At 45.3% G+C, this 23550-nt stretch overlaps 1 protein-coding gene across 2 annotated transcripts in view; it reads right to left on the bottom strand.

Annotated features, from left to right (window-relative positions):
• The window catches only part of SAE1 (SUMO1 activating enzyme subunit 1), a 60972-nt gene that overhangs the window by 22735 nt on the left and 14687 nt on the right, over window positions 1-23550 (bottom strand). For both annotated transcript variants that reach the window (XM_069549285.1, XM_069549286.1), the window contains exons 3-6: window positions 21233-21406; window positions 18851-18993; window positions 17140-17239; window positions 4842-4947 (exon numbers count right to left, since the gene is read on the bottom strand). In XM_069549285.1, the coding sequence (XP_069405386.1) occupies window positions 4842-4947; window positions 17140-17239; window positions 18851-18993; window positions 21233-21406 (523 nt within the window). The remainder of the gene's footprint in view (window positions 1-4841; window positions 4948-17139; window positions 17240-18850; window positions 18994-21232; window positions 21407-23550) is intronic.

Here is a 23550-nt window from a genome sequence, read left to right as displayed (position 1 = left end):
AATAAAAAGATGAGACCTTTTGCTCACAGATGGTGAGGCTGACTCTCGAGATAGTGGAAAATGCAGCAGGAAGTGTGCAGTCTGGCCACTATCTTATGAAGTAAACTGGAAAAACACTCACACCCCAACAAAGCAAACACATGCACACGGACAGCAGGGCAACTGTTTCACAGGGGCTGGATGGTGAATGGGGTGAGGACCATCTACATGTGTGGGGCAGGCCAGAGCTGGGTGAAACTGGTATCAAAAGCCTGATGGGTGCCCAGGGGAGTAGGCAGGCAAGAGAAGCCTGTGGGGACACCAGAGGGAGGGGGGAAGAAATGACCAGACAGGCAAACTAGTCACTCACGTATAAACTATTTGTCGGGCACCTACTAAGTGTTCCATTTGGGTTCTCTGCAAGGTATCCTCATGTATGTATCACAGTCAAGTTCTCTGACCTTGCACTCTGACCTCACTAGGAATTCCTAAGGCATCATCAGGTGTATCAGTCACATTCCTAGAAAGGCTCTTGGGAACAAATTTCAAGGACTGAGAAAAGCTGAAAACAACTTACATTTGGTAAGACTAGTCACAAAAGACCAGAGAAACACATTTTGCAGCCAACAAGACAAATGAGGTCATTCTATGTATGCTCCAAGATCTCTTCCGAAGCACTTAAGGCCATCAAGTAAAAGAAAGCAAGTCGCTTAACACTTACAAGCTGAATTCTGGCAGAAGTCTAAGCTGCCGGCCAGACTCCCCTAGGGAAAGAGATCATAAGAGCCTTTGCCCTCCACTTCCAGAAGCTCAGTCCAGTCCTTAATCAAGGAGTTAATCACATGTGAAAAGCCCCCAGAAAGCTAACCAGACCCTGATGCTCACTGCTGGAACACTCCTAAGAGTTCCAGTTGCAGCATATCTGGAAAGACACAGGGCACAGGATGACCCATGAGGGCGAAACAAAACAAAACATCAGGAACATGCATGGGACAGCATGCAAGAAGTCAGGACGCGTCACCTGCTGCAAAGAGAAAAGCGAAGGCTGTGCTGGGTATCTGGAAAACTCAGCAAGAGCACTGTGCGTGTGTGCATGTGTGTGTGCGGCGCAGGGTAGGCGCAGACGTGCACGGTGTGTGTGTGCGGCGCAGGGTAGGCGCAGACGTGCACGGTGTGTGCGTGTGTGTGTGCGCGTGTGGCGCAGGGTGGGCGCGGGCATGCGGGTGTGTGTGTTTATGTGTGTGGCGCGGGGTGGGTGCGGATGTGTGGTGTGTGAGTGTGTGTGTGTGCGGTGCGGGGTGGGCGAGGACGTGCGGGTGTGTGTCTCACGGCATGGGCACGGACGTGCGTGGTGTGTGTGTGCGCACGTGGCGCGGACGTGCAGGTGTGTGTGTGTGTGGCGTGGGGTGGGGTGCGGATGTGTGGGGTGGGGGGGGCGGCGCGGGGTGGGCGCAGACGTGTGCGGTGTGTGTGCGTGTGGCGTGGGGTGGACGCGGATGTGCATGGTTTTAGACCTGGGTTTTAGACCTGATATTGCCACTGGTGTGCTCTATAGCCAGGAGGAGGAGTCACTTCCCTTCTAGGTCTTCTTATAAGCTCGTAAGTGGACTAATTAGAATTGAGAAGTGGGCTCATCTGTATGCCCAGAGAGGACTGCAGGCAGTGCTGTCGAGAGGATTCTGAGGCTCTGAGAGAAGTGGCCGGTCAACGAGGAGGCTTTCTTAGCCACGTCTGCCACAGGGGTTGAGGGAAGAGTGGGAAGCACACAGCTGCCAGCCTTGACCAGATGGTATGACATGTGGAGTCGCCTCCTTTTTTAAAATTCCCTATTACAAAACTATGGACATTTCCCTCATGGCTGAGATGGTAAAGAATCTGCCTGCAATGCAGGAGACCTGGGCTAGATCCCTGGGTTGGGATGATCCCCTGGAGAAGGAAATGGCAATCCATTCCGGTATTCTTGCCTGGAGAATCCCATGGACAGAGGAGCCTGGCAGGCTACAGTCCATGGGTTCGCAGAGTCAGACATGACTCAACGACTCACACACATACATGTTACAAAACTATACACACGGACTTCCCTGATGGTCCAGCGGTTAAGAATCTGCCTGCCGATGCAGGGTACCTGGGTTTGATTCCTGGTCTGGGAAGATTCTACATGCCGCAGAGCAACCAAGTCTGTGAGCCACAACTACTGAGCCCTCATTCTAGAGTCCATGCTCTGCAACAAAAAACACCACCACAAAAAAAAGCCCACGCACCACAACTAGAGAGTAGCCCCCATTCTCTGCAACTAGAGAAAGCAAAAACGCAGCAACGAAGACCAAATGCAGCCAAAAAGAAAAAAAAAAAAACTACACATAAAAATGGTTAAGGTGATAAACTTTATGGCACATGTTTTTATCATAATAAAGAAACTAACTGTATCATTATTAGTTATGAACATAGTCTTAATCTCCAGATGCAAAGCTTTGAAACTAAAAAGAGAATTAGTTACCATTTAGAAGAGGGAAGTAAACACATGAAACAGGCAAAAAAACTAAAGCCCGACAGGATTGCTGCTATGATAATACCTACTCAAGTATGGAATTAAGGGTAAACTGAGTCAACCCTAACACTGTACTATACACCAGCAAGTACCTCCAGCCTCCAAGCACACAGCTAGATTAGACAGGTCTCTAGGACTTGCTCTGGGCTAAGCCTCTTGCATGGGTATCATCCAAGCCTCACAAAAGCCCTCTGAGGCCAGCACTGTCAACACCCCCATGGTCAGAGGGGAATCTGAGGGAGCCTCTAGGAATTGAAGTCTGTGGCTCAACCTCATCCACTTGGGAAAAAAAAATGACAGAGCCAGGACTGGAAGGCAGGTCTGTTTTGATTGCAAAGCAGCAGTTCTGAATAACCGTGTACCACTGCCTGCCATGTCCCTCATAATATAAAGCTCCTGCTTCTTCCTCAAGTCCTGTTGATTCCCCAGCCCCTTGTAACTTCTGATGGTGATGGTCAGCAAAGTCTTTTGGGATGAATTATACACCCTCCCTCATCCGGTCTCCAGGGCACGAGTCCTGCCTCCCCATCTCAGTGACAGGCTCCTGAGGACAGGGAGGGCCACGGGCCTGTGTCTTTACCAGTCTACCCCTTATGTGTACAGAGGGGTGTACAGCAGAATCTTCGTGTGCATGTGGCGAGGATCCAACAAGCTAACACTCACAGGGCACTGAGAGTGGAGCACGGATGCTCTTATTACCTGGTGCCTCATTAGGTATTTAATCCATTAGATTTCAAAGACCCGGCTGCTCAGGTCCCGCCTCTCTTACACCTGCATCTGGTGTCCTCTTGGGCTTCCCAGGTGACGTGAGTGGTGAAGAACACAGCTGCCAATGCAGGAGAGATGTAAGAGATGCAGGTTCGATCCCCGGGTTGGGAAGATCCCTGGAGGAGGGCATGGCAGCCCACTCCAGTCTCCTGCCTGGAGACTCCCACGGACAGAGGAGCCTGGCGGCTGCAGTCCACAGGATCACAGAGTCGGACATGACTGAGAGGCTTTCACTTGGTGTCCTCTTAAGGCAAACACGAGCCTGTCTGGGTCTCTGCCTCCTCACCCCCAGAAACCAAACTGGGGATAATTCCTACCTTGTCCATCTCACCAGGGAGATGTGATGAGGAGATGGACAAGAAAGTACTCTGGAAACTGCAAAAGGGTTGTAGATCAGGGTCTCTCAACTGCAACACTGCTGACTCTGGGGGCCAGAGCACTCTGTCCTGGGGGCTGTCTTAAGATATGAAGCAACATTAACTCTCTCCCAACCCCAACCCCAGTCAGAACAACCAAAAATGTCTCCAGACACTTACTTGCCTTGAGGGCAAGACTGCCCCTGGCTGAGAATCCCCAGGTTATGGTAAACTCAAATACTTGCTGACTCCCCTTATAAGTGGCAGTTAGAAACACCGAGGCTATGCCCAAACCTCTGCAAATTAACAGCTGTTTACAGAGGGGTGTCTATGTCCCAGCATTGAGGAGGGAGAGTTGAGAAGCACATCCCCAAAAGTACAAAACTGTCAAGGTGATTCTTTTTCTTCGGGCTTTTCTGGTATTTTCTGTAACAGATATGGATTATTTTTATGCTAACAAACCCATGTGATTTACATACTTGCTCACCTTGAGAACAAGAGGAACCTCAATTTTTCTGTGCCTTAGCTCTCTTGTCTGTGAACTAAGGGATAACACATCAACTCCCACTGGCTCTTGCTAGTAAGCACTCAATGTTCATGATTACTGTTTTAAAAATAAAATTAAAAAATTAAAGTACAGGGACTTTCCTGGAGTCCAGTGGTTAAGACTCTGTGCTCCCAATGCAGAGGGCAAGGGTGCGATCCCTGGTCAGGGAACCAAGATCCCACATTCCGTGGGTATTTTAAAAAATAATAATAATAAAGTGTTAAGCACAAGACCACTGAGATGGCAAACCAACACCCACCTAAGGCCCTCTGAACATTGGCAGTGATGGTGAGAGATGGGAGAAAATCTCTCAGGAGAGGAACGCTGGTTTTGAGCAGGAAGAACTCTGAAGAGGGAAAAGTGGTGATGACAGGAGCTTGATTTATAACACTGTTATCTTGGGCTCAATTTCAGAAAGCAGTTCATTTCAACACATAATTTAAAATAAGCAGAAATCGTAAAGAAACTAGAGCTCAATGATGGGCCTCCTCTCTGTTCACTCTGTTGTCCTAAGTGACCACTTAGAACCAACTAAGGGGAAACTTGGCTCAGGACAACCTCAAGGAACCTTCTGGGCTATGCAGCCTCATGTGCAGAAATGAGAGCACAAAGCGCACGCCAAGCAACTGCTTTCAGGGCTCACCTTGAAGGAGGAAGTAATCCGGAGTCGTGCGCTTCAGAGCTGCCTTTGCTTTATCACTGCTCCAGTCCACTTCCAGCGCCTCTTTGACGGAGCAGAAGACCACCTTCTGTTTTAAAAAAAAAAAAAAAAAAGACAAGATTGTTTAAGGATAAAATAGTGAAAGTCGCTCAGTCGTGTCCAACTCTTTGTGACACCATGGACAATACAGTCCATGGAATTCTCCAGGCCAGAATACAGGAGTGGGTAGCCGTTCCCTTCTCCAGGGGATCTTCCCAACCCAGGGATCGAACCCAGGTCTCCAGCATGGTGGATTCTTTACCAACTGAGCCACAAGGGAAGCCCAAGGATAAAATACATTGACTTCAAATCACCAGGCCGTAACTCATCACCATTACTAGGTTTCCTTGTTCACTAAGAAGCTGCTGCTGCTAAGTCGCTTCAGTCATGTCCGACTCTGTGCAACCCCATAGATGGCAGCCCACCAGGCTCCCCCGTCCCTGGGATTCTCCAGGCAAGAACACTGGAGTGGGTTGCCATTTCCTTCTCCAATGCAGGGATGTAAAAAGTGAAAGTGAAGTCACTCAGTCGTGTCCGACTCTTGGCGACCCCACTGACTGCAGCATACCAGGCTCCTCCGTCCATGGGATTTTCCAGGCAAGAGTACTGGAGTGGGGTGCCATTGCCTTCTCCGAAAAGAAGCTGAGGCCCACTCAAATCCAATAAACACTTCCTGAGCACTTACCGTGAGCTCCCCTGGGCACTGGGGTCACAGAGATCAATGCTATGGACTCCCTGAACTGCAGGAAGACAGAGCAAAGCTCTGTCCATTCTGACTCTGGAGGTATTTACGCCATGGAAATTCCTTCACAAGTGACCAATAAAATGTGTCTAAAGATACTCAATGAAATATTCTCTGTGTTAGTAAACAGACACAAACAACAATACCCATGAATAACAGCATTCCTTCTCCCTACAGCAGGAAGAAATACAGTTGAAACCTAGTAACCTACATCAAATTTTCTTTTAAAAATGCCATGAGAGATATATGTTAAAATACAAACAACTAATTATGAATAAGAAAATAGTTTTCTTTCCCTTTCCTAAACAATGAAGTCCAAAAGCCATTTTCTGGGACTGAAGGACAGGGAAAGAACGTGTGTGTGGAGAGCTGGTGGCTGGACTGGAGGGGGCAGGGCAGGGCAAGGAGGGCATCCTCAGAGGGCAGCAGCAGGAGCCCGATCACATCCAAGGACTTGATGCGACAAGAAAAGACACTGAGAATCTGGGCAGCAAGGCTTCACTGTCAGAGAAGAAGAGAGTCAGAACTGGGGAAACAGAGAGAATTAGAATGAAGCCTGTGGTTGAGAGTTACTGCCGTGAGCTCATTTTCCATATATACAGACAGATAAAGAAATAAATGTAAATGCAAGTGTATGTGTACACATACAAATATTTACCTGCTGTGTACACTGAGAAAGTCTAACAGCAATGATACTCTAGCAGCAACAAGCACATCTAAAACACAGAGTCTGGTTTCTAATCACCACTAAAAGACGCATTTCTCCTTGGAGAAATGACTGACTGCAAAGCTGCAACATGAGAGGAGCCTGAAACAGGAAAAGTGCCCCAAAGAATGATGGGACATGTCGAGGTAACAATTCAGCTTAAAGAAACTTCCACTGGTCAAATCTGGACCAATCTGAGGATAAAAGTAAAGAATAATAGATAGTACTTTTAAGTAAACTATAATCCTTTAGATCTAAAATTAGCTAATGAGCAAAGTTTTTTAAGGAATGAAGTATTTATATATTTTCAAAATACTTCTCCACAAAATACCTATTAGTCACACAGGGATAAAAAAAAAAATTGTTTTCAAAGGACTAATATGGAAAGTAACCTTACTCAAATGATCAAAATTAACACAACCAGTAAAGCAGCACATGGAAACCACGCACCAGACCACAGGACGCAATGAGAAGCATCCATGTGGTGGTATTTTTCCCAAAGATGTGTAGCAAGAGTCTAATTACAAGGAACATCAGAGGAACCCAAACTAAGAGACATTTTACAAAATAACTGGCTTGCAACCTTTAGATGTCATGAAAATCTAGTTGCATCCCATTCTGACCCGGATCCTTTTGCTGTTAGGACATGACTGGAATAACCAGCAAACCCTAAACAGGGTCTGAGGATTTAGATAGCAGTGACTTATCCAGATATTTTTCCTGACTGTGATGGCTGGTTTCTGATCAGGGAGAATACCTTATTTGAGAAAATACAGACTAAAATATGTGGGAGTAAGGCAGTGGCACCTTATCCTCATCTAGTTGTCAGCTACTTCTACCAAGTTTAAGCTAGTACATGTGTGTGTGCAAGTGTATAAACCTTCAGACTTACAGAGGTGTGTGTCTTCCTTTCTTCCCTCTACCGACTCCCCCCCACCCCCACAGCAAAAAGAAAAATAAAACAGAAGGAAGACAACAATGGCGCAATTTACAGGCTAAGGGAGCCAAGACCCATTAGCTGCCAGGCAGTTCCCACAGCTGCAGATCAAAATGGACCTGAAAGGTGAAAACACAAACTGCTGGTGAAAATGAAAAACAGCCATGGTGTGTAAAGTGGCTTTCCGCCTCCCCATGATCACTCCTCTGGGGTTTGGGCCCACTGTAAGAGCTGGGATACAGGATGGTTGTACTGCCCTCAAACCTTTTGGTCAATGGGTCTGTCTGACCTTAGAAGCTAAGTCATGCAGTAAACCAGAGGGACATTTAGTGCTTGATATAGACTTGCCAGCCCCTTCTTAACAAGTCTTACCACACAGATCAAGCCATCAGCAGTACGACCTGGAGATGCCATCACAATAAGGAAACGTCTTACCAGGTTTCAAAACCCACCAAGACTTTCATTCAAAATTTTTGTAGTTTGCCTGGCTAAGTAAGACCAATGCTAAGAATCCATTGATTTGTTAAGCCATTATATGAAGAATAAGGGGGAAAAAAGTTGGTTCTAGAATCAGTCTGAGACAGGCCTGCCTCTAACGCTCTCAGGGCCTGAGGGTAAGAGTACAAATGAAAACCCATATATCATGTCTACATATTCAGTTATAAATCACACTAATAAGCTATTAAGTAAAGTATATTGTATTCTCCAGCCTTGACAAATAAACCTCCTTCATAACCACCTAGAAAACTAGGTTCAAATTTGGAATTCTCACACTCTGTGGGAGTCCTGTGCCACAGGGGTACCCTGGGAAGGTCGCCCCCGTCTCATTCTGGCTCACCCACAACGTAAGGAGCTTTGAACCTGATTTTGCACAAGGTTTTGCCCATCCTTCCCTACCAAAACATCCAATCCTCAGGCCGAGGCATTCAGACGCTGTGGTAAGGTCCACACTGCAGAGGCAGACAGGGAAGCAGCCTAGAAAGTGAGCCTGAGGCTATCTGGCCAGGAGATTCCAGGGGTCCAGGTACCCAGAATGGGGTTCAGAACTGGGGGCAAGGCTATGGGACCCAGGCAGATGTACCTTCCTGATCTCATGGGATCCTTACCCTGTGAGGGGAATGGCTGGAGGAAGGCCGGAGTGGGACCTTCTAGAGCACCACGGCCAAGGGTAGAGGCCCTCTGCCCTTCCCAACTTTAGGGCAGATTTAGTCCCAGTTCTGCCACTAGTCTTTGACTGTGGACCAGTGACTTCACCTCTCTTGGGTCTGTGGCAGACAACTTTTGGAGAAGTTTCCTGGGATCTAAGGAGGAGGCCCCTGTGGCCTTGGCTTTAATGTGTACCAACCCACCAGCACAGGTGACAGAGTCTGAGATGGTCCCACGACCCAAGCCAGGCCCACCAGATTCCTTAATCAAGAATATGAAAGCTGGAAATAGAGACACATTCATGGCAGAACTCTCAAGAGAGAGGCCAGATTCCTGTTGCCTCCAGGGCCTCCCAGCTGCCCTGGTTTTTCCTCTTCTCAGATCACAGGTATAAAACTCCATGCTTCTTGGGCTACTGAAGTCTGCCTCCAATTAATGCCCCCTTTTTTGGTTCAAAGTATCCAAATTCTACTATTGTGGCTCATAACAAAAATAAAACTTAACCAAGCTGCCTAATCTGTAGTAGAACAGATGCAAAAGGCGGTGCCTGCCTTACCCACCTCACTGGCGTCGAGTTTATAAAGAGAAAAGGCTGCCTGACACCACTTTCAGGGAGTAAAGAGCCTTCAGATGAAGCAGCCACAAAGCCTGCCAGGTAGCAGCCGCTACCATTCCCCCAAACGAAGTAACCCCTCCTGTTTCACCATGCCCTCAGCTCACGAATCCCTGTCTGGTAGGCCTCACCCACTCCCCTCCACTGTCCATTTTCCTTCCTGATCATTCTGGGCCTTGAGGATTTCAATCTGAGAGTCTAGTTAAGACTAATAACAAGCCTTCTTACACTGGGTAGCAGCTTCCTGATGCAGAGACCACAGTGAAAGGCACAGCATTGAATGGAGCAGAATTTTCAACAAATACCCAGGAGCTGATAAGACCCACCTGCCTTTCATTTGCCAAAAAGCCCAACAATAAATATAAAAGATGAATTCTCCACACAGTCTATCAGCTATCAAATTATGGGGTTGTGCTGAGCCATTTAGATAGTGGGAGACTGCAATAACCTCTATGCAATAGGAAACTGGCTCAACAGATCACGGCAAGGCAAAGCGAGGAAGACCTACCAGACAGCCACTTAAAAATCATGTTCTCCAACTGTATGCCAACTATAGCTCAATAAATAAAATAGAGTAGAACAGAAGCATGCTCTCCAAAGGAGACACAAAGATTTGAGGAGTGCTTATGAAAACACACGGAGTGAAAAAAGGAAAGATAACACACACATATATATATATATGCCACATACATTAGGTCATTATGTATGTCTTGCATATATTTACATATATTAACTAGCACTCCAATTTATTATGCACATGCATAAAAAGAATAGTGACATTACTGGGTAGCAAGATTCACATTTTCTCAGTTTGTTCTATATTTTCCACATTGGAACTTGTGAAACCATTTTGTTTTCTGTGGGTTTTTTTTTTGGCTGTGCCGCATAGCATGTGGGATCTTAGTTCCCCAACCAGGGATCAAATCCATGCCTCCTGCAATGGAAGCATGGAATCTTAACCACTGGACCACTGGGGAAGTACCCTATTTTATTTTTTAAAATCAGGCTGAACATCTATAAGAAGTGATAAAGATCTGGATGTAAAGCAGCATGTAAATCAGAACTGAAACAACTTTTAAACTACAGATTTCGAGGTCTAATTTCCACACCTACTTATCAGAGACTATAGTTTTCAAAAGCATTTTAACAACTGACAACCACAACCCGAGACAGTTTTCACACTCGGCAGAGTGGCAAAAGAGCCCCAAGTTACCAAATGTTACTGTTACATGCTGCTGGGTTGGAATGTAAATAGAGAAAATGCCTTAAGACTTCCTTTTTTAGAGGCTGGTGAAGCTGAAGGTGTGCACACTCTAATTCTCCTGTGCCCTAGAGAAATCACACACCCACCCAAAGAGATCATCTAGGCACGCACGTGACACTGACTGCAACACAATTTGTAACGGCAAAAACTTACATAGCTAAATGCCTATTAACAGGAGAATAAATAGTAATGTTTTCACACAACAAATACTCTGTGGTCAAAACAAATAAACAAAAAACCCACCGATAAAACTGTCTTGCAATGACTGTTGTCCAGGAGAACTTGCAATGATGACAAGAACACTCTGTATATGGGTGCTTTGCAATATGGATGCCACAGGCCGTGTGTGGTTACTGAGCATGTGAAATGTGGCTAGTGAGACTGCAGAACTGAATTTTTAAATTAAATTTTATTAATTTTAATTTGAATGGCCACACGCGGCTGGTGGCTACCGTAATGGACAGCAAAGCTCCAGACCTACACACAAACACAGATGGCCTCACAAAGCTGCTCTTAAAAAGCATGTGGAATGGAGGAGGAAATGGCAACCCACTCCAGTATTCTTGCCTGGAGAATCCCGTGGACAGGGGAGCCTGGCAGACTACAGTCCATGGGGTCTCAAAGAGCTGGACATGACTTAGCAACTACACAGATATAGGAGAGACAGAAGTGTGATGGGACAAATTATGTGTATGGGATTAAGAGATGAAAAACTCCTATTTATAAAACAGCAGCAAGTTTATATTGTATCAGATAAAGAATTACAGCCATTATTGTATAATAACATTTGGTAGAGTATAACATGTAAAATACTGAATCACTGTGCTGTATACCTGAAACTAGTATAATATTGTAAATCTACTGCAATTAAAAATAAAAAATTTAAAAAATAAAAGGTGAATTTCCCACGGAGAATTGTTAAGATTGTATTTTCTGGATGGTACAAGCCACCAGACATTTAATAAAGGGAGTATCTATGAACAACAACAACAAAAAAGCATGTGAAACCAATTTTTAAGAAATTAAAAAGCATGCCAAACAATTCTGTATTGCTTGGAAACATAGTCGAGAGCAGGAAGAAGAAATGCATGGGAATGAGAAACATGACTGAGGACAGCGGTTACTCATGTGGGCGAGGGGCATCCAAGTGGCCGCAACCACCCAATAGTGTTTTCTGCTTTAAACGGGGTGGTGGTTTCATGGTGGTTTCGCTCTACATTCTTAATTTCTACCCTACAACATCACCTAGTAAGCGTTATTCCATTGTTGAGATTACAAACACATGATGAAACACCATGCCAAGCCGGCCTATATCCACTCTCTGGATACCTTAGTAAACCCTCACCAATGTGCCAGCAGACCTGAGGAGACAGAGAAAGAACACGCAGATCGGTACAAGCGTCCTGGAGACCTTCCGCTTATTAAGGTGGACAGTGTTTGCTTGAGCGTTGTGTTTTATGACTTGCACTGATGTCACATGATTTTTGTGTCTCAAATATCACACACACACACACTGCTGTGATGCTGGCAGGGACTTCTATTCCTCATCCATAGAACCGAGAAACTTCTCTCCGATGAGACAAGGCACGAGCAGCACCCGCTCCAAAACTCTTCTACCTGGGAAACCTGCCATCAACTTCCCATCAAATCCTCTGCAATGTACACCCTGCCCCCTCCCTGCCTGCCCCCAACCACAAACATACCAAGTCACTCTGAGAGGGAGTTTTGAACCTCTCTGGCCTGCAGGTTCTGGTCCAGGCAACAACTCAATAACAGACTTCTACACAGTCTTCACCAAGAACCTCGTCTTCTTTAAAAGTCTGTTCTCAGCTCAGTTCAAATAACCTCAACTATGAGAACTAACATACTACAACACTAATCAATTTATTCAATCACAAAGAAAGTTAAATCCTTTCTAACTGATGAACAAATCCTTTTTACAACAACAATAATCTCCCAAGTTGGGTCATCTTATGCTTCCTGTACACTGAACACACGTCCTGAACACGCATGTGTGGGCCCTGCACTAGGAACACAGCTGGGAACCAAACTCCCCAGCCCAGGCCGAATGGAGTTTGCGTGAACGAGGGAGGCACTGCCAAGTCATCTGAGGGGCAACGGGTGCTGCCATCAACGTGCCAGAGGAGAGGCAGAGCCACTAGCCAGCCACCAGGAATGTTGCTGTAAAGATGGGGCTGAGAGGAGGATGCGAGTTGTCAACAAATAAATGGCTCAGAAAGGAGAAATCAAAGCAATGAATCACTCTTCAACTGTGGAATTTCACAACTAATTCATGAAAAAGGGACTTCCAGGGCCAAAATTAGTCACCCACTACTTCAGAAGGGGTAAAATTAAGTCTATTTCTTAGCATGTCAGAAGCAAATCTTTATGTTTAATCTTTAAAAAGCTGTCACAGAGAGTATCCACCCCCAAGAATCTATCCACTCCTGTCCGGCAGCCCCCTAACAATGCAGAAACAGGGGCAGCAACATGGGAGCACACTGGCGGTCATTCATCCTGAAAGTTTTCAGAAGTGACCCTGATCTTCACATACTTCAGCCTGGCATCCTCACCCAACTTCAAGTCATCCTGGAAACCCCAAGGGGCTGCGCCTTGTGGTGATAAAGCGCCCCTGCACCCTCGGCCACCGCCCGTGTTCTCCCCTCCCTGTGTCAGCCTCTCAGTCATGACTGACTCATTGTGACCCCATGGACTGTAGCCGCCAGGCTCCTCTGTCTATGGGAGTCTCCAGGCAAGAATACTGGAGTGAGTTGCCATTCCCTTCTCCAGGGGGTCTTCTTGACCCAGGAATCGAACTCAGGTCTCCTGCAGTGTAGGCAGATTCTTTACCATCTGAGCCACCAGGGAAGCCCACCCAGTCCTTCCTCTGACACAGCTGTGTGATCTCAGGCAGGTCCCTTAACTTCTCCGGGCTTCAGGGTCTGCTGTAAATGGAGATAAGACAACTAACGTACTTCCCTGCACCCGATGCAGTGCCTTGTACACAGTAGGCATTTTGCAACTCACAGATACAGAAAGAACTGGCTGTTTGGAGCCAGGAAGTCAGAGTCGTTCTGTCTCAACATCTGAGCTTTTTCTTGACCCTGTTTCCTGTGACTGGCTGCTGATCCTGGCTTGGGTACTTGCAAGACTGTTCTTCACATTTCAACTCTAACAACTCTTCCTCAGGGAAACCTTTCCAGACACTTCCTCATCATAAAACCGCTGCCATCTCCTTTACGTGCTGTATATGGTACCCACTTCATGCCTGTGCCCAAGACCTGTTTCTGGGGAAATCTCTCTGATGACTCCTCCTGGGCACCAAAGGAAGCACACAGTGTCCTGAGCACCAGTCTCTGGGCTGGGCATCTGCCCGCCACTGTAGTTCTCACCTTCGCACAGGTGCTAGAAAGGCCTGGCCAAGCATCTTCCTAGACGGTGTGAAAACCACAGCTCTGTTTTTCCTCTTTGTTTTTTAACGTTTCTAATTTCGGAGCACAATGTGTACCTTCAAGCACAAGTGGGTGTACAACATAGGGTTGAACCTAAGGAAAGGGGGGAGGGGAAGGGAACCCTCACCAGAAGCCTTTCACAGGAAACAGGAAGTGGCTGCTTCCCCACCCCCATCCTGCAAGGCTGAGAGCATAGCCCAACTAGTTGAAAGGGCAGAATCTAAACCCAGGGATTTTTGAATTGGAGGAAAACTTCGGAACTGTGGAGCAGTCACTGCCAAAATGGAGACGGCACATTCTCGCAAGGTGGCCGAGCCCCGGCCTGGCCCCAGCCTTCTGCAGCTCCCGGGGCAGCCACACAAAGACAAGGTTTGGAATCCCGGAGATTGTCATGAGGAATGCCCTGCATGCCTCACGACCTTCACGGCTCAGGGCTGGAATCCAAGCCTGAATTGTCCCCGTGAAACAGCTGACTAACAATGTCAGCTGGGGAATATTTTGATACCTTCAAATTGGGCCCTGTGGAGGAAGAGGCTACACAAAGAACTGTGTGCCTGAAGAGCCCGCAGAATGGTACGCAGAGGCCACCCAGGGTCTGCCAGGCTGCCCACATTCTCCTCATAGCTCGCTAAAGTGGCTCCCAAAAGAGGTTTCCAGATTCGCCCCAGTGGGCACCAGCAGACTGACTCCCAGGAAACTTCCCGCTGTGCAGGGCTCACAAAGCTAGGGCTCTCTCTATTTGAATGTGAAAGGCCCGCCTCAATCAGAGAAGGCCCTTAAGCCATAAAACCCTTCACACCAAGGCCAAGTGTCACACTTGTAAGAGGGTGTGATTTATAAATTGACAGCACCCACAAAGCTGCTTTTGTCCTCCTCCCTTAGTTAACAATTTATCTCCCCCAACCAAACTCACGGAGCCATTCAGATAAAGCTTGACTGGGCCTCAAGAAGAAAGAAAGAAAGGAAGAAAGAAAAAGACGCAAGTTTTGGCCAAAACACTAATGTTCACTCTGGATAATTATGGTCCTGTGAATAGACACTAAAATTAGGGCTTAATAATTCCTCTGTATCGCACTCACAGCATCGAACTATTCCAACACAAACATAAAAAGCAGGAGAAAGAAAATCTCCAATGCAGCCTTGCTGGAAACTCAAGAGTTCCACTTCTGTGGTTTTCTGCAGTCTCTTTTGTGGTTTCTGCACTCTTAGAATCCCCCCTTTAGAGCAATTTTAACTCAACGCCCTGACCAGCTGGTTTTTTTTCTCAACGTTTAAATCTACAAAGTAAAGAGTAAACATGGGCTTGGCCATGTCTTTCCTCTTGGTTTAACAAAACCAATTCTGGCCACTTGGATTTGTTTTCCTCATCGCATGAATTCCCTTCTCAAATTCCAACACTAGCTATGAAACCATCATCTATCTACTGATTCCTGTTCCACTCTTTCTTATATAAAATGAATTATAGTACCAATCCTAACATAAACTACGTTAAAAAAAAAATATATATATATATACACACACCTGAGAACACTTGTCAATATCAAGACCTTTCTTCTTAAAAGGTTATTTGGTGGGGAAAAAAACAAAAACTTTATTTTAAAAAAGCAATAAGCAATTCAAGTTTAAACTGTCTCCCTGCCCATTAAGGAGCCTACTAAATTGTCTACCAATTTGAAAACAAAAAAATCTGTACAAGAGTAATGGCTTGTGCTCAACAACAGTCTTCTTTATGCTACTCCATACACCAAAGGTTCAAACTGCTGGCCCGCAGAGCAGGTAAGTGAGGAGGCACACGTTCTCTTTAGTCTCTACACGGTGCAAGGGAACAGCATGCAAAAAGGCTGCTGGCATTAACAAGTCTGAGACAGAGCATATGAAAAAAATCTACATTTCTCACTCTCTTGAAAAATCACATCTGGGCATCACTAGGTTCACATTTTCTCCAGAAAAACATCTACTTCTTCTTCATTGACTACACTAAACCCTTTGATTGTGTAGATCACAACGAACTGTGGAAAATTCTTAAAGAGATGGCAATACCAGGCCACCTTACCTGACCCTGAGAGAAGCAACAACTAGAACCAGACATGGAACAACAGACTGGCTCCAAATTGGGAAAGGAGTACGTCAAGGCTGTATATTGTCACCCTGCTTATTCAGCTGATACGCAGAGTACACCATGTGAAATACCAGGCTGGATGACTCACAAGCTGGAATCAAGATTGCCAGGAGAAATATGAACAGCCTCAATTATGTAGATGATACCACTCTAATGGCAGAAAGCGAAGAGGAACTAAAGAGCCTCTTGAGACTGAAAGAGGAGAGTGACAAAGCTGGCTTAAAACTCAACATTCAATGAACTAGATCATGGCATCTGGTCCCATCACTTCACGGCAAATAGATGGGGAAAAAGCAGCAACAGTGACAGATTTTAATTTCTCGGGCTCCAAAATCACTGCAGACAATGATGGCAGCCATGAAATTAAAAGATGCTTGCTCCTTGGAAGAAAAGTTATGACCAACCCAGACAGCATATTAAAAATCAGAGACATCACTTTGTCTACAAACGTCCATATAGCCAAAGCTACGGTTTCTCCAACAGTCATGTAGAGTTTGACTACAGAGAAGGTTGAGCACTAAAGAACTGATGCTTTCAAACTGGTGTTAGAGAAGACTCTTGAGAGTCGCTTGGACTGCAAGATCAAACCAGTCAATCCTAAAGGAAATCAACCCTGAGCATTCACTGGAAGGACTGATGCTGAAGCTCCAATAATTTGGCCACCTGATGTGAAGAGCTGACTCACTGGAAAAGACCCTGATGCTGAGAAAGATTGAGGGCAGGAGAAGAGGGCCACAGAGGATGAGATGGTTGAATGCCATCACCAACTCAATGGACATGAGCCTGGGAAAACTCTGAGAGATAGTGAAGGACAGGGAAGCCTGGTGTGCTGCAGTCCATGTGGTCGCAAAGACTCAGACATGACTTAGCTACTGAACACGCAACCTCATGGTAACAGCTAGCTGGCACTAAGCATATCTGCCCCCCTTTAAAGGGGATAAGCGCTGGTCCACTCTGTCCGGACTCCTCCCTTCAGGACTACATGTTTCCTTTCCTGGTTATGGCCTGGAGCCTACAGGATCCTAGGGCTTTTTGACTTAACACTCCCCACCTCACCATCCATTCTTGCCTGGGAAATCCCGTGGACAGAGGAGCCTGGCAGGCTACACAGTCCACGGGGTTACAAAAGAGTCAGATATGACTTAGCAACTAAAACAAGTATGAATTTGCAACTAAAATAACAACAACAACACAATTACACAGTTGCTTTACAATGTTGTGTGTCTACTGTACAGCAAAGTGAATCAGCTACATCAACATACCTTCTTGACCATGGTTGTCTCAGATGAATCAAGTTTGGCTCTCTTGGTATCAGGTCCATCTTCTACTCCTTGACTAACTTTGGCAACTTTGGTTTTCTCCCTAGAGGATGAGAAGCGGGAGAATTGAGTTTTACTCTGTGAATTATGCCATGAGAACAAAAAGAGGATCACCAGCTCACTGCATGGAATGGATGGTGGTTAAGAGCAACATCTCACACTGATCTGGTCTCAAATCCCAGCCCAGGTGCTAAGACCACCTGATGTGGCATCTACCTACTATGTGGGAATAATAACCACTGCAGGATTATTAAGAGAAATAACCAATTGTTAGCAGACTGCCAAGCACATAGTATGTTCTCAAGAAATGCTGTAAACATTCCCTGAATTCATTTCCTCCCATCTACCATGGGGAGCTCACCTTCAAATAATCTGGCCTTCTTTTCTCTACAGTGACTTCTTTATCCATTTAGAACATGCCCAAAGACTAGATTTTCTTAAAGCCATCACACATTAGAGTTATAAGAGATTCTGAACATGTCTATCCTTCCCCCATCTCGACTTCACAGGCAAGAAACCTGCAGACTGAAGAGAGTTCAGGGGCTCCCCTGAAAAGTTCAATGCAAGAAAACAGTTCCTGTCTTGACTCCTGGTGGGGGCTTCACTACCACAAAGGGTCTCTCTCTCTCTCTCATCGGCATGGCGGTGGTCAAAAGTCACAGCCCCCAAACCAACTCTTGTCATCTTACAAGAATGGTATCATCACCATCTTTCATCTAGAAGCTGTAAGTTCAAAATATGGTAGGTCTCATCATGTGAGACTTACCAGGATCTGCAACCTCAAGGTGCAAGAAGAGGAGGTCTGTTTGTTCCACCAGAGCTGCCTCTGGACCCTGGAGATGTTCCAAGGTAGACTCTGGCTGAGAGTGCCTCCAGAGTTGCCCATCTAACTAACTAGTACTCAGTTTATTAGCTCTCAAACCTAAACACACACAAGCCCAAGCTGGAGAACAAATGTATACAATCTAGTCAAGTTGTCCCTAAACAGAAAGCAAAGCCCAGACTGATCAGACACCCAAGTGGTGTGCTTTGATCACCTTAGAAATGCCTTTCTCATGTTCTAGAGCAACTGTTTCCAACCTTTTTGGCACAGTGGGGGGTCGGGGTGGGGGCGCCAACAGTCCAGTGGAAGACAATCTTTCCATGGTCAGGGCGGGGGATGGTTCAAGTGGTAATACAAGTGATGGGGAGCAGGAGGTGAAGCTCCGCCCACCTCCTGCTGCACGGCCTGGTTCCTAACAGGTCAAAGACTGGTACCAGTTGGGGGTCTGGGAGTTGGGGAACCCCTGCTCTAGAGGAGACCATCAACTTGGAAGGCAGGAGCCACATCTCCTACAATTCTGAACACACAATCTACGTAGTCAATAAGCTATTAACTGATTTCCCAAAGTTCTAAGTACTAGAGTAAAATACTTTCCTTAAACAGGTCATTTCCTGTTGCTGTTGTGTTGTTCAATCGCTAAGTCATGCCCAACTCTTCAATCTCATGGACTGTAGCACACCAGGCTTCCCTGTCCTTCACTATCTCCCAGAGTTTGCTCAAATTCATGTCCACTGAGTCGGTGATGCTATCTAACCATTTCAGTCATTTCTTACCCGTGAATAAAAGTACATTTTAAAATGCTATGTTCTCTCCTCCTTTCCCTGAACTTACTCTACAAATTCATGCTCTCCAAGATTGGCAAACGTGTATCCATGGTAGCCAAAAACATCTCCTGTAAAGAACTTGATGCTATTTTTGTGACAGATCTGGTCAACTTTCACTATGACGTCCCTGGAGCAGCAAGTCAGACATACCTGCAGAAGAAAAGAAAAGTGGCTGCATGTGAGTTAGGCAGACCATGACTCACCGCCCAGAAGTCTAAATAAACCTTAATGAACAGTCTCTCTGGGCATGTCTAAAGCCAGTTTCAAACTGGTACAACTGGTTCCTTGGATCCTCAGGTTAGAAGACAAAAGAACAGTTGCAGGTCTCAGTGTGCAGAAAATGTAAATCATTGAGACTGTCATTCCACCTTCTGTGACCAAACTGTAACACGTCGAGCTAGTAAGTAACAGGCACTCAATGAATTTGTTTCCCCTAAACCATGAATATACATAAACCACATTTCACAGTTTTCATGAAAAGACAGTAATATAACTCAGAGTAAGTTATTTCTAAATCATTAAACCTATTAAAGTCTGATTAAGCTACAGCAAGAAACAAAACCAGTTTTTTAAAATTTACCCAAAGATCATGTTTAAATACAAGGGCATTATCCCCCCCTTCTTCTGACTGATGTGTGATGATAAAGAAGGTAAACAAGTCCCATTAAGATTATTTTTCCACAGTTTTCGATGTGAAACTTAATCTGAATTTAAGGACAAAAGAAAAGGTTATAGCCCAAGTGACCTCCCATTCAGAGTTAAGACAATGAGCTGGTGATTCACTCAGGGGAATCATCAATGTTGCTCTGAGGCCTCCAGGTCGTGTTCCAGTAAGTTGAGGTATTGGAAATGGCTAAGTTTTACTGCACAGGACACCATCTTTTCAGGAAAAGTTTTGTGATCAGGAGCAGGAAGACAACTTCTAAATCGCACATGTTTTCTTCTGAACAGAGAAAGTTGGAGAAGAAATTACCAAAGGATGTTTTCATTTGATAACCTCTTTGCTGCTGTCTGGGAGCCTGAACACTGACATATCGTCATAGAGAAATGTGTCTCCACTGCCATTCAAAGGCTGCAGCCACCCGGGGAGAAATCAAATCTAAAAGACAAGACAGGTGCAGCTGAACATGCAAACTGAACAGAGCTCTGCAGTCAAGAGTGAGTGTGAAAACCTATGAGGACCAGTCAAACATGGCTCAAACAAGTCACGCTTACCCTGTGAACATGCCTTATATTAATACAAGCAACAACCCCTTGTTTCAGTTCTAACAAAGCTTTAGTGGCTAAAAGTTCAAGGACACCTACAGTAAACCAAATGTGGTTGCTATGGATAAAGAAATGAAGGATGGCTTATGTCCAAATGGAAAATGTTCCAATATCTGGACTTACAAAACAGAGTGAAAAAAATCTTAAAGGGACAAAATGCACAGATGAACCATCCTTTGAAGCCCACATTTGAATACATGCACATATGAGATACAATGGTGTGCAAACCAAACTCAAATCCTAACCTATCATGTAATAGGTCTTTCATTGAAAAACCAAGCAGATCATCTCTGACTATTACATGGTTATCCAACATTTACTAAGCTTTTCCAGGGTGGAGGGAACCATGTCTGAAAGGTCGTATAGACACTGAAGCAGAATTTCACTTATCCTTTCACCTCTGCAGAGATTTGGCAGTGAAATCAAGTGAGGTCGGATATGCTTCATTTGGCTTATGACTGCAGTGATTCTGTCTAGTTGTCCATGGCAACATGGTCAAAGCGGCTGTGTGGAGGAGAGAGATATAGACAGACCAAGATCAGGTGTGCTCTTTTAAAAGACAAAACACAGACTGGAGTTTGATATTTCTAACAAAAAAATGACTCTGCTACAGAAATTAATCACCAACTTGTTAAGTTTTCGGAAGAAAACATTTGCAGTGAAATGTATTAAAGCTGTGTGCGAAGAGTCTGGAAGGAAGACAAAACACCAATGATGAAAGCTGGTCTTGGGGGAAGTATGCCGAAAGAAGAAACCATAAGGCAGCAACTCACAAGCAGCTAAAGCAGATTCAACAGCCTGGGTCTGCCTAACCCACACACTCAGCAAACTAAGGCCAAACACTAATGAGGCATATACGCACTAAGGTAATATAAGACTTCACCCAACTAGGGCAACAGCTTGGGTTGCCCAAAAACCTGGTTCGGGTTTCTCCTTAAGATAGTACAGAAAAACCCAAACCAACTTTTTGGCCCACCCAATACTAAAAGCGAAGAACAGAACAGCCTACAAACTATATTGGGAAAAAGCTCAGATTTGGGAGTCTAACACCCCAGGGGACCTAATATACATACAACTAGTGCTTAATTCCTACAGCAGATTTTACATTCTCTATGAAACTTACAGCATCAAATTGGGTGAAAAATGACTCGGGTTTCTTTTCTATATTCTCAGTGTCCACCTTCACATCCACCATGGGGTTGAGATTCTGTGCTCGCTCCAAAGAGGCTTCAGCCCTGTTTCGGCCAACAGACCCAGTACGGATCAGGAACTGGGCTCCGGGGTCTTCTGGAGATACCTGGGAATGAATTTTTTTTTGAATATTTTAATTTGGCAGAAAATAACAAATGAGCGTTTCCATTTCATTTCTTTAATTCTTTAATGAGTCTGTCACAGTTACAGTGCAGCTTGTTTTATGTTTCGGTTTTCTGGCTAACAGCATGTGAGGTCTTAGCTTCTGGACCAAGGATTGAACTCACTGCATTGGAAAGCAAAGTCATAACTACTGGACCGCCAGGGATGTTCCCCTGAACTTTGCCATTTTAAAGAGTAACTAAAATATCTAGCATCTCATTGTATTACAACTGTTTCTATAGGAATTTGTCCAACGCAGATTCCCTATACTCTCTCCTCCTGAGGCTTGAAAACAGACATTTAACTTTTTTTCTTTTTTAAACTGGGCATGATGGTTAAAGAGCACCACCTTGTGTTTATAATGAAAATTCACTCTAAACAAAAAGTCCATGCTTTCTTAATTTTTAACTGCCAACAAAATGACATAATCATGAGTGCTAAGAATTGACCAAAAATACCTACCATGTGCCCAACTTGAAGCATTCACAGAAAGACATAAGTAGCTTAAAAGATGCAGTCCCTGCCTACAAGTAGTTTCAAATCAAACCAATGCAAAAATCAGACACAATTAAGAATGCTGGAAACAAACTCTTAAATTCAATTAAAACTCAGAAAGGAGGCGAGATGAGCAGAGGCTGGAGCAGAGGGACAATTTCACTCGGAAGGCTGGACATCACCAGAAGAGAGCCTCAAAGACAGATAATATAATCCCCTGATAGCCACAAGCAGGATTAGATTCCACTGTTCAAAATGCATTTCTTCACACATCAAACATCTAATTTAATCCTTCATCTCCATGACCTCACCACCTCCACCAAGACTGGGCTCAGTAGAGGAAACCCTGCTCTCCTGCCAACTATGCACAGCGTACATGTCCCTACAGTCTTTCCTCCAAGCATACGGGGCTGGTCCTCCTCCCACTTCAGGCCAGCCGTCTAACAGTCCCCGTGACCCATCCTGGGATCTCACAACACAGAGAGATTGTACATCATGGCGGTTTCTGGAGTAATTAAGGTTGGATTCAAATCTGTGATTCAAATCCTGGCTCAAGGACTTAAATGTGTGCTTTTGAGCAAATATGAAGAAATCCCATGTAAAATGGGGCTTCTCTGGTGGCTCAGAGGTTAAAGCGTCTGCCTCCAATGCAGGAGACCCAGGTTCGATCCCCAGGTAGGGAAGATCCCCTGGAGAAGGAAATGGTAACCCACTCCAATATTCTTGCCTGGAGAATGGATGGAGAAGGCTGAAAATGACGACTTTACTAGAAGCAATGCACTTACTCAACACTCTGCCTGGCTTACCTGGGTCATCTGGGCCTTACTCCTTGGCCTCTCAGCTCCTAGCTCTCCTTCCCCCTCACCAGACACGCCAGTCTCTATATGGGCCCTCTTCAGTGCAGCTGTCTTCAGGATTCCATTCAGAATCACTCATATTTTCACTCTATGTAGCTCCATAAACCAACTCCATACCTTTCAGTATCTACCAAAGTCTACTGTTGTTTCTCAAATTGCTTCTACTGATACAGACTTCCCAATCCATTTGAGTCTTATGTTAAACTGTCCATTGGATATTTCCTGCTGTAGATCCCAGGGGCCAATCATATGTGACTCCTACATTTGTTGTCTTTGTTGATGAGCCCACCAGTCAGCCACCCATTCAGTCACCAGAGCCAGAAACCTGGTCTATGTATCTTCATTTCCTTGATAGCAGCCACCAGGTGATGAGACTAAGCAGGTGGGCTCTGCCAGGAGTCGGGGCCTGGGTTCTGGTGCTCCCACTAACTACTGTGACCTTGGGTGGGCCATGCTTCACATCCTTTCCTTCTGTTTTCTTATGTGTAAAATAGGGATGATAATCCCTGCATCTGAGAGTTGTTTCTGAGGACTAAATGACACACTACACCTACCGCTCTAAGCATAGCGTCCAGCACCTCCAGTCCACGGCAGCAGCTGCGGTTACTCCTTGCTTCCTCATACGGAATCCACCCGATCCTACCACCTAAGCACCTCTCACTTCTGCGTGCTTCTCGCCATCTGTCATCACTGCCATTCCTCAGACTCTTTCCAACTCTCCCTAAACTACTAAGGC

Source organism: Ovis canadensis, chromosome 14 (genome assembly GCF_042477335.2).
Source record: "Ovis canadensis isolate MfBH-ARS-UI-01 breed Bighorn chromosome 14, ARS-UI_OviCan_v2, whole genome shotgun sequence".
Taxonomy (NCBI): domain Eukaryota; kingdom Metazoa; phylum Chordata; class Mammalia; order Artiodactyla; family Bovidae; genus Ovis; species Ovis canadensis.
This window is presented reverse-complemented; position numbering and strand designations above follow the sequence as displayed.